General features: G+C 33.9%; 1 protein-coding gene across 2 annotated transcripts in view; it reads left to right on the forward strand.

Moving 5' to 3' along the window:
* Positions 1-531: 531 nt before the first annotated feature.
* LOC143182093 (rap guanine nucleotide exchange factor 2) overlaps positions 532-13,935 on the forward strand; it is a 143,080-nt gene continuing 129,676 nt past the window's right edge. The window contains exons 1-3 of one of the 2 annotated variants that reach the window (XM_076382837.1): positions 532-737; positions 9,347-9,474; positions 10,459-10,542. In XM_076382837.1, coding sequence (XP_076238952.1) covers positions 669-737; positions 9,347-9,474; positions 10,459-10,542 — 281 coding nt within the window. In that variant the 5' untranslated portion in view covers positions 532-668. The remainder of the gene's footprint in view (positions 738-9,346; positions 9,475-10,458; positions 10,543-13,935) is intronic. The other variant, XM_076382838.1, reaches the window with a different exon arrangement.

The raw sequence follows: 13,935 nt of genomic DNA on the forward strand, positions 1-13,935 counted from the left end.
CATAAATATTCCCTACTCTAGTCATTAAAGTAGGTAATATTTATTTTAGTGCTGGGACATATTTTTTAACCAGTTTTGTAGTAATAAATTACTATAATTTATTAATTACAAGCCTTTACATAATAAAAACGGACACTGTATGAGGTCTAGCTGTTTGACTCTTTTTCGAAAATATTATTTCATTTTAATTTTCAGATTCTTATTGTTATCAATACCAAAACACTTGCAATCAATCAATGCATAAACCTATCTTTTCCTTTATATTTTCTAACATGTTCTTTCTGTTTTCTTTCCAGATCCTGTCATCCCGTGCAGTCAAGCGAAAAGACTAGCATCGCCACGAAAATAGTAAAACACGAGATGCAATCCTTCTCAAGATGTCTCATACTTGTCAAAGCATGAATGGAGCTCGTGATTTTTGCAATTGTACAGTGAGTTTCTAATCGACCACACACCTATAAAAGAACCGAAAATGGAACATTCTGTCAAGACTGATGACACGAGACGATCGGCCTGTTGAATGGCTGAGAGGAAATTGCGCTGCCATTGATAGGGCTAAATAATCGGAAGTCGTGACGATTTGGTGGCGATGTCTAGGAAGAAGGCCTCGTCAGGACACGGGACCACGCAGGTTAAAGGATCGCAGAGTAGTCTATAAGTAGGCTACTATGACGGACGATTTGGATCCGCATTTCATCAGGGCTCTTCGCCGCGATCCGGAACGACGAACGCTTCAGGTAAGTCAGTTTATCTTTGATTGTGAATGGACTGCAAATTTTTATGGAATTTTACATTTTTGTAAACACAGTTAAAGAGATGACATCGCAATAAAAATTTGCTTCAGCTTTCAAATACTATTTTTTATATTTACAATGCTTTTGAATATTATATGCATTCTCTAACTTTGTACACGTTTCAAATTTTCATAAATGCATAAATGTCTGCAGTCTAATTATGAATGTGTGCAATTGGTAACAAAGTATCCAGCTGTGGCAGTTATTGATCCTCGTCTAGCGAGCTCTAAATCTACTTTGATCTATGTAAAGTTCATGTCACAGCTGCGAAATGACAGACAGTAATTGCCATTGCCCTATTTTCATCTCAAAACTGCATAAAATTAGAGAATCTATTACGATTCACTAGACTGTGGTTTTTATGCAATTTCACATTTTTATAAATATATTTAAAGAAATGGAACCTGAATATCAATTTTCTTCATTTTTTAAATATTACAATTTGCACTCTATTTTTCATGGTTCCTATGTTTGTGAATATTATATGCACTTTGTAACTTTTCACACATTTGTGTGAAAACACATTCGCTTAAAATATGCAGGTATAATAATATACATAAGAAGTAAAGTAGCTATGGACCTTTGATGCATGAATTAATTAATTTTTTGTGGCCAAATTTGTGAGTCAGATCGTTGATAGTTCTAGTATTAGCAGATTGTAAAATGCAGCACAACCAAAATACACGGAGACTCGGCACAGTGTCGTGTCTTTATTGCCTCCATCCTCCGCGATTTTAAGCGAAAGTATACACGCACAGAAGCACATTCGTGACTGCGTTTGCATTGGTTGAAAGGTGAAAGGGCATCGTCAATACTCTCGCGCAAAGGCTGCTTGAACTTTCGAAACGAATAACCTACAGCTTCTTATCTTCGCATAATCATGTCAGATTTCCATGTGCAGCACCGAGGAATTTCAATGTAAAAATAATCGCACAGTTTCTTCCACGATTAAACAGATCGTGATATGTGCCTTCGCGTTTTTAGTGCCAATCAGGAAAACACAGATTAAAAGGACTTATACAAGCTATCGGTGAGATTAGTATAATGAAATTACATGAAAGAGGAGAAAATCGTGATTAATGAAATGAATTTTTCAAAAGCCTTTGTAGTTTGTACTTTGGCGGTGAGATTGGAAGGTCATCAGATTCATTTTTTGGGGAATTATAAATCTTAAAACTGACAAGTTTAACTTTTACTTCTGGAGTCCTTTATTAAATAAATTCAATATTCTTTTCAAAGATCTTAAAAATGTTTCTCTTGAATTATTATAATTTGTTAATTATAATAATAGTACCTATATATTTTTTGCTTCTAAATTGAATAATTGCTGGTTATTTTAAAGAAGTTAAGTGGGTCATCATTTTGTCAGAATAGTCAGTAAAAACTTAGTTCATTTTATTCCTGATAAATACAATGTATAAAATCTTATAGTATTGTCACAGTTTTCAATCCAGGGCCAAAGGTAAAACACTTCAGCAGTACTATATTTTTTTCTCCATTTTTACATTATTATTTCTAAAGGTTCTAGTCACATAAATTCATTTCATTCACTACTGGTACATGAAAATCGTTAAAACGTATTAGAAGGATTTTGTATGTTGACCAAGACTAAAACTACAAGTGAGTGAGACGGTTTTATTTTACGCAGATGAGCGTGCACCTCTTTTTCTCCGGTTTTTCACCTGTAACTACCTTTGTTCTCCTTTGTTGCATCGGACTAACTAACGATCGTGCTATCCTAATTTGAACGCGGACCACTTGATTGCTATCGGAAAAACTACCTTTGCTTTGTTCGGTTGCGATGTCCCTTTTTTCACATATCTGTCTGTCGACGCGATAGAACAATTTTCGTGGTGAAACGTCCTGTCGCGTGTTCTGCAATCGTGGAAAAAATTCTCTTCACGGTTTCAATTCTCTTCACGCTGCGTTTCTGGGTACACAATGCACTGTGGAGATCAATATTTCTGTATAACAATATTACTCGAAAATAAACACATAGATAGATTTTAAAACTATTACATAAAATACTGTCTATTCAGAGAGTTCAAAAATTAAAGATTTGAAAATTTAAAAATTTAAAAATTCGAAAATTTGAAAATTTGAAAATTAAGAAATTTAAAAACTATAATTATACATGGGGCTGTCTGCTTTTTAAATTGCGTATACGTAGATTAAATATGCATAGAAATTATTTAAATTGAAACGTAAAAAATTCCCCAGATGACAATATTTAATTAATACGAACATACGTTCCCTGTAAAAACAGGGATAATTAAATTCTTTTTTATTGAATTTTTCAAGCATTTTTGACAACTTTAATTTCATGAAGTGACAGATTGAGAATTCATAATCAGTATATAAAATCTTGCGCCTTTAAATTTTCATCTGGTAGAATTTGAGGAAAATTCTTTGGCGATGCAAATTGGTCCAACTACATAAAAATGAACATGGAATTCTGTCAGCTTCTTCTGTTTTCAGTTTTATTTGAAACGAGTGTATGTACTCACTTTAGTATGTAAATGATCACACGCGCGTGAAACAGAGGATATGAAATCGCAGTAGCGAGTGATAAATACGTAGAAAGTTGAGAAACATTTTTCACAATGGAAAGTCATGAATATTATAAACAATGTGTGTTTGAGTAATGAAATCAGTGCATTCTCATCTTTTAAGCCTTTCGTTATGAATAGCGCGCAGTGACACAGAAATATGTTCATGAAGAGTTATTAAATATATGCATTCAACTACAACAGATTTTCTGTTTGATTTTATTAAAATTATCGAAGCTGAAAAAAGAGTTGAACGTGAAAGCTAGAAATAGGATAAATAAAAGAAATATTATATCACAGTAATTTCCATAAATAGATCTCTGAATAATTTTCATGAATAAAAAAGCTTGATTCTGACTATAATTCGAACGTTTATTTATATCTGAGTGTTCGTGGTACCGAGTTTTGAATAATATACAGTTCACTTATCCTTCGTCTACATACCTTGTGAAAGATGTAATTTCGAGGTCCAATTAAATTTTATGTAACCTCAGAGACAGCATTGCACGCGCACAAAATGCACTTTTTGCTTAACCATTAAACGTAACATTACCATTATTTCGAGATACCTATTTAATTATAGGAAATTACTGAAAGGAGAAGTACTTACACAGAAATCCAAAACTATGGTTGTCAGATTGAAGACTCTAAAATTCTCTTTTAATTGTTTCCACTTTGTCCTTCATCTGCACATAAAAGTGAAGAAGCGGAAATGATATTCTGGTATACTGGTTTCTCACGAAACAGTATTATTATTAAAAAATGTGCGCATTTTATAGTAACTTGTGTCCACAGAATTTTCTTGTTATAGCTCAGTTAATTTTACTCTTATTTTTTGGTGTTATTGTTTCACTTTTCTTCATTCTAGAGATATCTAACAAAAATGTTGATAGAACAGTATCTCCCTTAGTAATGCAATTGTTAAGTTTAATTTGAAGCTATCGAGACTTTTCCTCGTCCTAGCAAACCTCAATTAAAGGTTCATTAATGGAGTTGAAGGAATTGAAGATTTATTGTACCTTAGTACACCGTCTACGCGCATAATGTGCATTCAAAGCGTTTATTTTCATTTAAATAAATTTCAAATTCGCCCGACGATGTCTTAAGTTAAAGACCAATGAATCTTTGTCTAATTTCCTGCGTTATCTTTGATGAATCTGTTCCATTATCTTCATGAATCACATTACGATAAAAAAATGTTTATGAGTAGCCAAGTTAGGGAGTACCATCTTTCACAATTACTATCCCAGTAATTTTCTTGATGTTTCTTACCAGGAGCAACGAGGATCGAATATTCAATAAATAAATTCATTAGCAGACGGGGTAACTTTTACATTCGTGGCTCCGTAATGGTTGGAAATTCCGTTTCCACCATGGAACTCCTGGGGAGCTCAAGTAATTGATATTTACGTCGATCCCCATGGACCCTTCTTAAAATCTCATGAGGTGCGCTCGTAACTTCGGCTCATACGATCCATATGTGAAGGTCGTCCAGTGTTCGCTCCACTTTTCGCGCGAAAAAGAAATAAGAGGATGAGACGAGGGGATTGAGAGGCAACAGAGTCGAATGGCGTCTGTCCTTTCTACGAAATGTTTGCTGTGTATTATAGAAACTGATCGACGCCATAGAAACGCCTTGATTCGAGTATCTCGTTACTTATTGAACTACTATCACTCACAAAAGGAGGTAATCTATAACCATACAAGATTCAGTATCATAATTCTGCTATTATATGTTAAGGGAGCAGGGAAAATATCAGTGGGATTCAGAATCTGCGAAATTGCCAGAGAAATTGCGCTTTGGAAGAAACCTTCATCAAACATTCATTTGGAGTACAGTTCGACCATTTACTGTTTTATGCTAACCGAGTTGTTCAATCTGAAGTTATTCAAAGTTGTCTGTGTAAGCTCAAGTTCAATTAAGTTGAAACGACAATTTTCATCGACTTCAGAGTGAACAACTTGGTTATTTAACAAAATGTTGCTTAATGTAAATGTAGCAATATTAGAAATTTATGGTTGCTTTGGAAATTCTGTGGTTCATAGGAATGATGAAATGAAATGAAATTATATTTAAAGCTAACAAACAAAATCGTATAATACAGCAAATTACTTTAGAGATAACCACTTAAGATATTTGTTCGACGAAGGTCTTAAAATCCGTCAAAATGGCTCAACAAACATATCATACATTCCATGTCAGCCACACATAATTTTTCATTTTATATGAGTAGAGATAGTCCTGCAGTTAAGCCTCCTATTATGAGAAAGTTAACTCCTAATCACATGCTTGGTGAATAAATGTCCAAAGTTTACAAAGAATGGAGTTGATCACCTTGCTCCTAAATGTCTCGAATTGAGACACGAAATATTTTCTAAATTTCATGATCCATGATCTCCAAACTGGAGGCTACACCAAGATCCTTCGTTAAAGTCAGTAGAAACGTTTCCATAAGTCAGCCGCGGAATGTTACGCGAAGTAGACCTTTAAAACTGATGCGTAGGCAAACGGAAACAGTCTCGCCTCAAATTCAGAGAAGTCACGGTCTGAAAAAGCGGGCAGCGATAACGGCGTTTAAAAGCTTCGCTTTTATTCGTAGCCACCTGTTTTCCTGAGATTATGCCGCGGAGAAAAAGTAGGACGACTCGAGAGAAAAGTGTCCCTGCACTATATTCCCCCGCAACTGTCTACCATTCCGAACCGTCTGCCCCTTGGAAATGGGAAATTCAGTTTAGGATTTTCCTGGGATACACATTTGTCTTGCCTTAGGTTGTGGCAAAAAGCCCTTGCAGGGACGATAGCAGTAGTCCCGTTATGGAACCCTTATCTTAGCTGGCAGTGTGGTCAGTGTGACCGTTACGTACGTTAGGGTAGCCAGTTTTACGCCGTTTTTGGGGAGCGCTGGGATAGTTTCAGGGATTACATAAATTGGCAGCATTGGATGTAGCACAGTTAAACGGTCTCACGTACGATCGTTTCGTTTCTGCAGCGTACGCTCGTCGAATGCTCGCTGTTTTCGCTAATGAGAATTTACTTCCGACAAGATTGCTGTGGAACCTCGATGATTGCGGGATAAAGAGGCTGGGAATACGTGCATAGTATCGAGGCATGTACAATTATCGAAGTTACTGATATTTCTATTGGATATTTTCTACTGTGTTTAGTGTCAAAGTGGCTCTGTATTCGTCGTACGAGGGTTAATCTAAATTTTCATCTTCCTCTTTTACTATTACCATTTAATACCTACAGGGTTAATATTAAAATTAAATTAAATTTACAATGTGTACATTTGTAATGCTTTTCAAAGATTATTTGAATTTACGAAATTATAAGGTTTCTTAATTTTCGAGTTCTTATGGTTTCAAAATTTTGAATCTCTAAATACAATTGAGAAACAGTTTTTTTCTCTGACTTTCGAGTACATTTTAGAATGCTAGGAAATGATTTTATTTCAATCTTCAATACGAAAAGGTACATATTGTAGGGTTAAATTGTGTCCAGCGTGTACACTAATGCGACAATTTAGCTCGTGGGTGTTGCAATCTTCCCCCGTCACATCTGATAAGGCAGAGCCCGTAATCGTGTAACATCGATTATCGCGAAGGTCGACGTGCATTATAATATACGTCACACGCGGGAGGTTTAATTGTCGTGACGACGACGTCACTAATTCACTCGTTGCCTGTCCGCTGAACCTGGAATCGCGTTGATGAAAGTCCGCTCTTTCTATGGAAGCCGATCAACTCGGGGCTGGGCTCAAGCCTGGTTGCAGATCAAGCGTGGAAATTGAATCCTTACCTCTCTCGATCCCTTGCGTCATCGATCAACGCTCCACGACGGTCGTTCGAACGCCAAACAAGGGTTTAATGCGCTGCCCATGAGAGTGTCTTTCCCCTGATAATTTAAAGCAGAAGGACACCACGGGCACAGTTCTGTAAATTGTCTCCCGTATTCCAGGAACAATGCTTGACCAACAATGGGAGACTATTACGCTCGGAGGTGCATACTGTTATTAACTTTTTGAACGACTTTAATTGGGGGCTCGCGGATGACTTGGGGAAACGTGTGCTGATGGTGAATCAGTTCTGATGTGGACGTTCTGAAGATGTTCGTAGGGTTGAGAGGAAATACGTGGTTGCAATTTGTGATTAATTTTCGTTTTCGTGTACTGCTAGTTGCAATTTCTTTAGTTCTGTATTTTGGAGCTAGACTAACACAAGTCCATTTTTTTCGAAATTAAGTTTCTTAGGATCTTATTGCTTTCTTTTCATTTTATCTGAATAATAGGAATTTAGTTGTTACGCTATAAGTGACGAAAATTTAATAGTATAAACTGCTTCAAATACTATGTTAAGAAAGGTGATCGTATTTGGTTTTTGGCTTTCCTGAAAAATAACAAAAATGGACTTGGGTTAGTTTGGCTCTGAGATACAGACCTGTAATATACCTTTGATTTGTCTTTTAAGTCATAAATGAATTATGCATTTTGTGATTATAAATATAATAGGATTTTGTTTGTCTGTAACTTAATGCAAGTGAAAGTATTAGAAATAGTGAAATTGAAGTAATATTTTAAATTCTTTAACTAATATTTTCTGGTACCAAATTTAATATTTGGCAGAGGATTGCAAAATTTGCTGGATTTTGATTACTTCTTCCATTCAATAGTTCTTTAAACTAAAATTAAAGTTATTTTAATACTGTACTTGTAAAGATTAGATTGATAAACTTACCAGTATGTACTCAGTACTTAAGTATACCTATTTCACGAAGTTTCAGAGCTAGAAAATTCCATTTGCAGAATACTGTAGTATTAAATCATTCACTTAATAGTTGGCTAGACGACAATTTGATACACACATGAGAGAACGTTTCTACTCGGTACTTGTCTGTCAGCCGGAAATAATTTTCATTCATTTACGGATACAGAAGGCCAGAATATTCTCACACACAGGAAAAAGTAAAAATTAAATGATCAAACAATGGAATCAGAAAAAACAATACTTCTAATCATTATGCATCAATAGTAGAAAATAAGAATATTGAAGGAAAATGAAAATATTTCAAATAAAAGAAATGAAAAAATTAATTACAATGCAATAAGAAAGTATGGTTTGTTAAGAGAATCGGTTTCTTTGATTTCGTTCAGTTTCAGTAATCAACTTAGATAGCAACGGTACGTAGATCACAGTGCAAGATAATATTGCAACATTAGTGCTGCATTAGAGGCAATCCATTTAGCTCACGCGCGCGTGTCTCGCTCGAGTTTCATAAATTGTTTCACTAACATTAATACCACCGATAGCTGGCACTGGATTTGAATATTACACTTCTGGTAATAACACTCGTGCAAACACTGTAATCTACCTTGAGAGCGCATTTCGAGCGCGTCCACTTTAAGAGGATTCAAGACTAGTTCTGCAGATGAAAAGCATTTTATCAAATGTATAGAGCTTAAAGTGCGTCTAGACTTTTTATTTTTGAAAGTTTTTACTGTAAGAGATCTTCGAGTAATTAAAACGAGAAAGTATTTTATAGGAGAATTAAGAAAGTAAATGGAGATGATATTGACATTTTCAAGACTTTATACTCTTCTTAAATTGTGATATCTGCCTTCTCAAGATTTTACAGTACGGAATATTTGTTAGATTTTTATGAAAGTATAACTACTTAATTGCTGAAGAAAATACCTATTTCATTGGAAAAGTGACTATAGTCGCTTTTTAAAATGAAATAACGAGAAAGGTACACTGTAATACTAATAGAAAATGATAGAAGTATAAACTTAGTAAGATTAAAATTACAAGAGATACAGCAAACCTTGTAATAAAAAAATGTTCACTGATAAATAAAATTCTACGGTGCGTTTTTATAGGAAGTAATGGATAGATTCGACTTCAATACATTTTGTATTACACTAAACTATCCATTTCAACGGGCTGTAATATTATAAATTAATTTTAATGAGATTATATGTAACTTGTTTTTCCCCTCTGTTTCAGGATCTAGAGATCATATATTATGGTCTGCCATATTTGGAAGCATTACGTCCGTGCAGAAATTCCATTATCCGTGGACTTTGCAAAATCGTCCGATATGAGAGCCATCATGCGAACCACGTACTCTATTAGTATGTATCTTTTAATCATAATTAGAGCTATTTGTGGAAGTAATACTTGTTTTAAACTGGAATTAAGTACAAGGTATATAAAATTAGCACAAAATTGCAAGTATAAAAATAACACTACAGGCACGATGTTATCTAACATAGGTAATATTCAGGAGCTTAAAAGCAATCCGTCTGTACCTTAGCTAAGTCTTCAGATTTTCATTTTTGGAGAAAATTTCTGAGATGGGTAAAGTAGGAAATACCGGAAAGGGGTTGGCAGGAAGTTTCTTTATCGACTGCATTCCGGAAGCGACACTACTTTATCGATGCATTTCTTTTTTATCATTTGCAGAAAAGTGCAACGGAACACAGGCAAGATATAAAATAAAAAAAAGCTATACGAGTTTAATATTTCTATTTATTTCTTTTTATTCGAGAATATTTTATATCACATCCTCAATTCTTGTGACACTGTTCTCAATAGAGTAGATTTATTTTATGCCTCTTTATGCATAAACACAGTAGATAGATACAGATGTCGCTGTCGGTCTTGATTTCCGGTTGAGCAACGCGTTAGTGTTGAAAAGACCTAAATGGTAGTAAAGAGAGAAAGCGTAACATTGGAGTCGGGATAGGGTAAGGAGCATACAAGAATAGGGAAAAAAGAAGGAAGGGGAAAGCTAGAGACAGAAAGGGGTAACAGAAGAAGTAAATTTATAATTTGAGTAAAATTTACCAGTGGTTCAGGATGACCAGAATGACCAGGTTATTCTCTGTTCAGAAAAGTTTTATATTTCCCGTAATATTCAATCGTTTGTTATATTTTTAATGAATATTCTTATTTATTATATATATGTATTTATATTTTTAGATTTTTGTTTAGATTATTTCTTTGAAATGTATTTATCATTTAACTTTAATTCCTACGAAATACATCTTTATTAATATTAATATATTACAGCTTCTTTTCTAGCATTTAAATTAACATTGTTTAAAATGTTGCAGCACCGGCGAATTGGCCACGAGCTGGTACATTCTGCTCTCTGGTTCTGTATTCATCGGTGGGTCCATGTTTCTGCCCCGTTCAAGGTAAGATTTAAATTAGCCTTAAATTTGGTACAAAAATGATGGTCTACCTTTCGACTTATAAATCACAATTGAATCCTATTTATATTTACTCTTATCAGTGTTTATTCGATATTTTACAATTTTCCACTTACCTTGTCGCATACAAGCAGACAAGAAAAGCATATCTCTTTCCAAATAATTGGTTCAGGCTGATTTATTTCAATGATTTCCGACCTAATTGATTCGATTTAGAGCCACGCAAGATCTACATTTCGCATTATAGCTCTCTTCTCTCTTCGTGTACACGTAGGTACATAAGTATTGCTGCTTTTATATCATATCAGTGGTTTATATACAAGTTGTCCTAAAATTAAACGATCAAATTTGAGAAACGTGTTTTACAAGACTATAGAAGAAATGTTATGCTTTAAAAATAAGTTTATAAATACTCTGCTATCATATTGCAATAGTTACAAAAATATATCGTATAATTGTTCTAATTTCAATTGGTAAACTTATATGATGCAAACACAGAAGAATAATTCTGTGCCTGAGAGTCAGACTAACTCAAGTCAATTTTTTTCGAACTTGAGCTTTTTCCAGGATCTTACTGCTTTTTCTTCATTTTATTAGAATGATAAGTATTTAGTTAAGTTACATTATAAATGAAAGATATTTAATAGTATAAACTGCTTCGAATACTATGTTAAGAAATGGGTAATCGCATTTGTCTTTTGATTCTCCTAATAAAAAAATACTTTGGTTAGTATGACTCTCAGAACAGTACAGAAGTCAATATGTGTTATAAGGCATATTTGGAAAATTGTCGCTGTTAAATTTCTTAGTTTTAGGATCTTTAAAGTAACAAATTTTGATTGTTTATCTCGAGGACACCCTGTAGAGCATTGTTCCAGTAACCAATGCAGTATTTATAAATTCAATCGTCGATCTCCACTGCGATTCCGATATAAATTGCTTTTCAAAAGCGCGCTGCTGATCCAGTTACCAACCGATCGCGTTGGCCTTATCGCAATTAGGTCGGATTTCTATCGTTATACGAGTACATTTCTCGTGGCATCGCGCCAACAACGTTGTTTCACCTCCTTTTTCTTTTCTGTTTGCAATGTCATACCGATTCCGTTTTACGCGAACAAGATGCCTGAATAGAGATTGACCGTGACACGTGTGAATAAGGAAAATTTGCAAATGTATTTTAATATGGATTAAAAAATTGTTGATTAAAGCTTTGATATTTTTTGAAGGGATTTTTAAATAGGATCCAACGCTTGATGTGAAATTTTGAGCGGTGACATTAATTAAATGGGTAATTTATATTCTCTTCCACGCTGATGAATTAATTAGATACTCATTTAATTTAACTTCATCTGCAAAAATTTTGTATGATATGCTGGATTCTATTAAAAAGCCACTGTGAAAATTGTAGAAGCTTTCATCAATAATTTATCATTCATCGAAATTTTATATTTACTCGACTTTCATATTATAAATAATTTGTATGGAATATTTAGAAACTTTGTAAAACAATATTTTCGTAAACTGAAACATGTAATACACCTTATGGTGATTTATTTATTTAGTTCAGAATTTCTTCAGTAGATAAATCTGAATTTTCCTTTTATTTTCCAGTAAAACAGTAGCAGTGTTGCAGGTGTTTTAAAATATTTTAATAGTTTAAAAAAAATAGAATTCTATGAATATACAAAGTGTGAATATATATAATAAAGTAGAACATGTTTTGTTTAGAATTGCAAGAAAACTTTTGTGGTTACATTATTTTATGCAGATTATTAGTAAAAAGTTAAAGTTCTATATTTTCCACGACTCTGTCTGATCAGAACATAATTTCCTCGAGTACTTATTTCTCAAATTGTTTTCATATTTCGTGATCACAGTGTATATTACGTACATATCGAGCCCCCTCATAAATCGTCCTGTACCAGGGTTACGGTCGCAGTTTCTCTCTTTGTGTCCCTCGAACCACGGAAATTCTCATTAATCGTGCAACCTCGTTCGCTCCACGTACGTGAGCGTCGGGACATTGTGACAGCAAGTGTATTAGTTAATACACTTTTAATGAAATTTAGTCATTCCAGAAAGGAAAAGAGAATGTTACGCTTGATCCGCTTTGTACGTTCGTTTTTTATTTTATTTCACAATTTTCACACTTATTTGGCAACTTATCGTCTCTTTTATTTGCTCCGTGAATAATAAAAAATTTAATACCGAGGAAAAAGGTAGACATTGACGCAATTAGAAAACATTAGAAAGGAAATAATTTTTTGAACTTAGATGGTGTAACAAAATTCCCAAACTATAAATTTATCATTAATCAATTTTAAAGAGCTCTAGTGATTATTTATGGGATTTTTGAAATTTAATTTATGAATGATTTTTCTGATCTCAAGTTTAGTTTTTAATTCTATTCAACACCTAGAGTGCTTAATAACAGATGCCACAAATTTTAAGGAGTAATTGTGCATGTGGAGTATGTCTGACTCGAGACTTATTCTACTGAATTCACTGTGTCTAATCTGGCTAGTGCATGTCGCGCCTCGCCAGTAGAATAAGTCCCAAGTCAGACACTTTCACGCGAATTTATAGATGTTTTCTTAGCAATTTGTAACTTTAAAACGAAGACTTAAGTGCAGCTCCGTCATTCTTGACTTTTGTTTTTCTTTAGCGTGTAGAATCTCGCCTTAAATATTGTACATGAATTAACTGTTGCTGTGTTATGCAATTTATTATAATTTAACAAACTTATGTTTAATTCAGTTGTATTTCTCGTGCGTGTTTTTTTATTTAAATTCTTCTCTGCATTGAAAATGTCGAATTCTGTTACTAAAAGAACTGGTGACTCAATCTGATAGTCTCGAATTCCTCTATCTACTTAATCACCTGCTTAGTAAGTCATTGATCAGGCTGAAGCGTTCTTTCCTCAGTGATTTCACCTTTAACATTTCGAGTAAATCCATCGCTTGTTTCTTAATCAGGTCCCTGTAAATGTTCTAAAATTCCACAAACTTCAAGATACCATTTGGTATTTATATAGGGTGTTCTATAACACCTGCAAAAATTTTAGTATTCAAATTATTATACAAGAATACTGAAACGTTGTTTACATAAATTGAAGTCAATATTTATTTTTCTATCTCTCATTTTCTATTATCCTACGATCTATAATGTTATATACTCTATAAAATAAATTAACACTAGAATGATCCCTGCTAACGCCTCGAACTAGAATAGTGGGCTAGCAAAAATTTATATTCATCGTTACATAACAGAAGTAGTAAATATCAACACAGATATCGACTCAACTCATAAACACAGCTCCACATAGCACGCCCATTAAAACCTCCCCAAATTTCGCAAGTTCATAATTTCTGCCCCCTC

This window comes from Calliopsis andreniformis, chromosome 8, assembly GCF_051401765.1.
Source record: "Calliopsis andreniformis isolate RMS-2024a chromosome 8, iyCalAndr_principal, whole genome shotgun sequence".
Taxonomy (NCBI): domain Eukaryota; kingdom Metazoa; phylum Arthropoda; class Insecta; order Hymenoptera; family Andrenidae; genus Calliopsis; species Calliopsis andreniformis.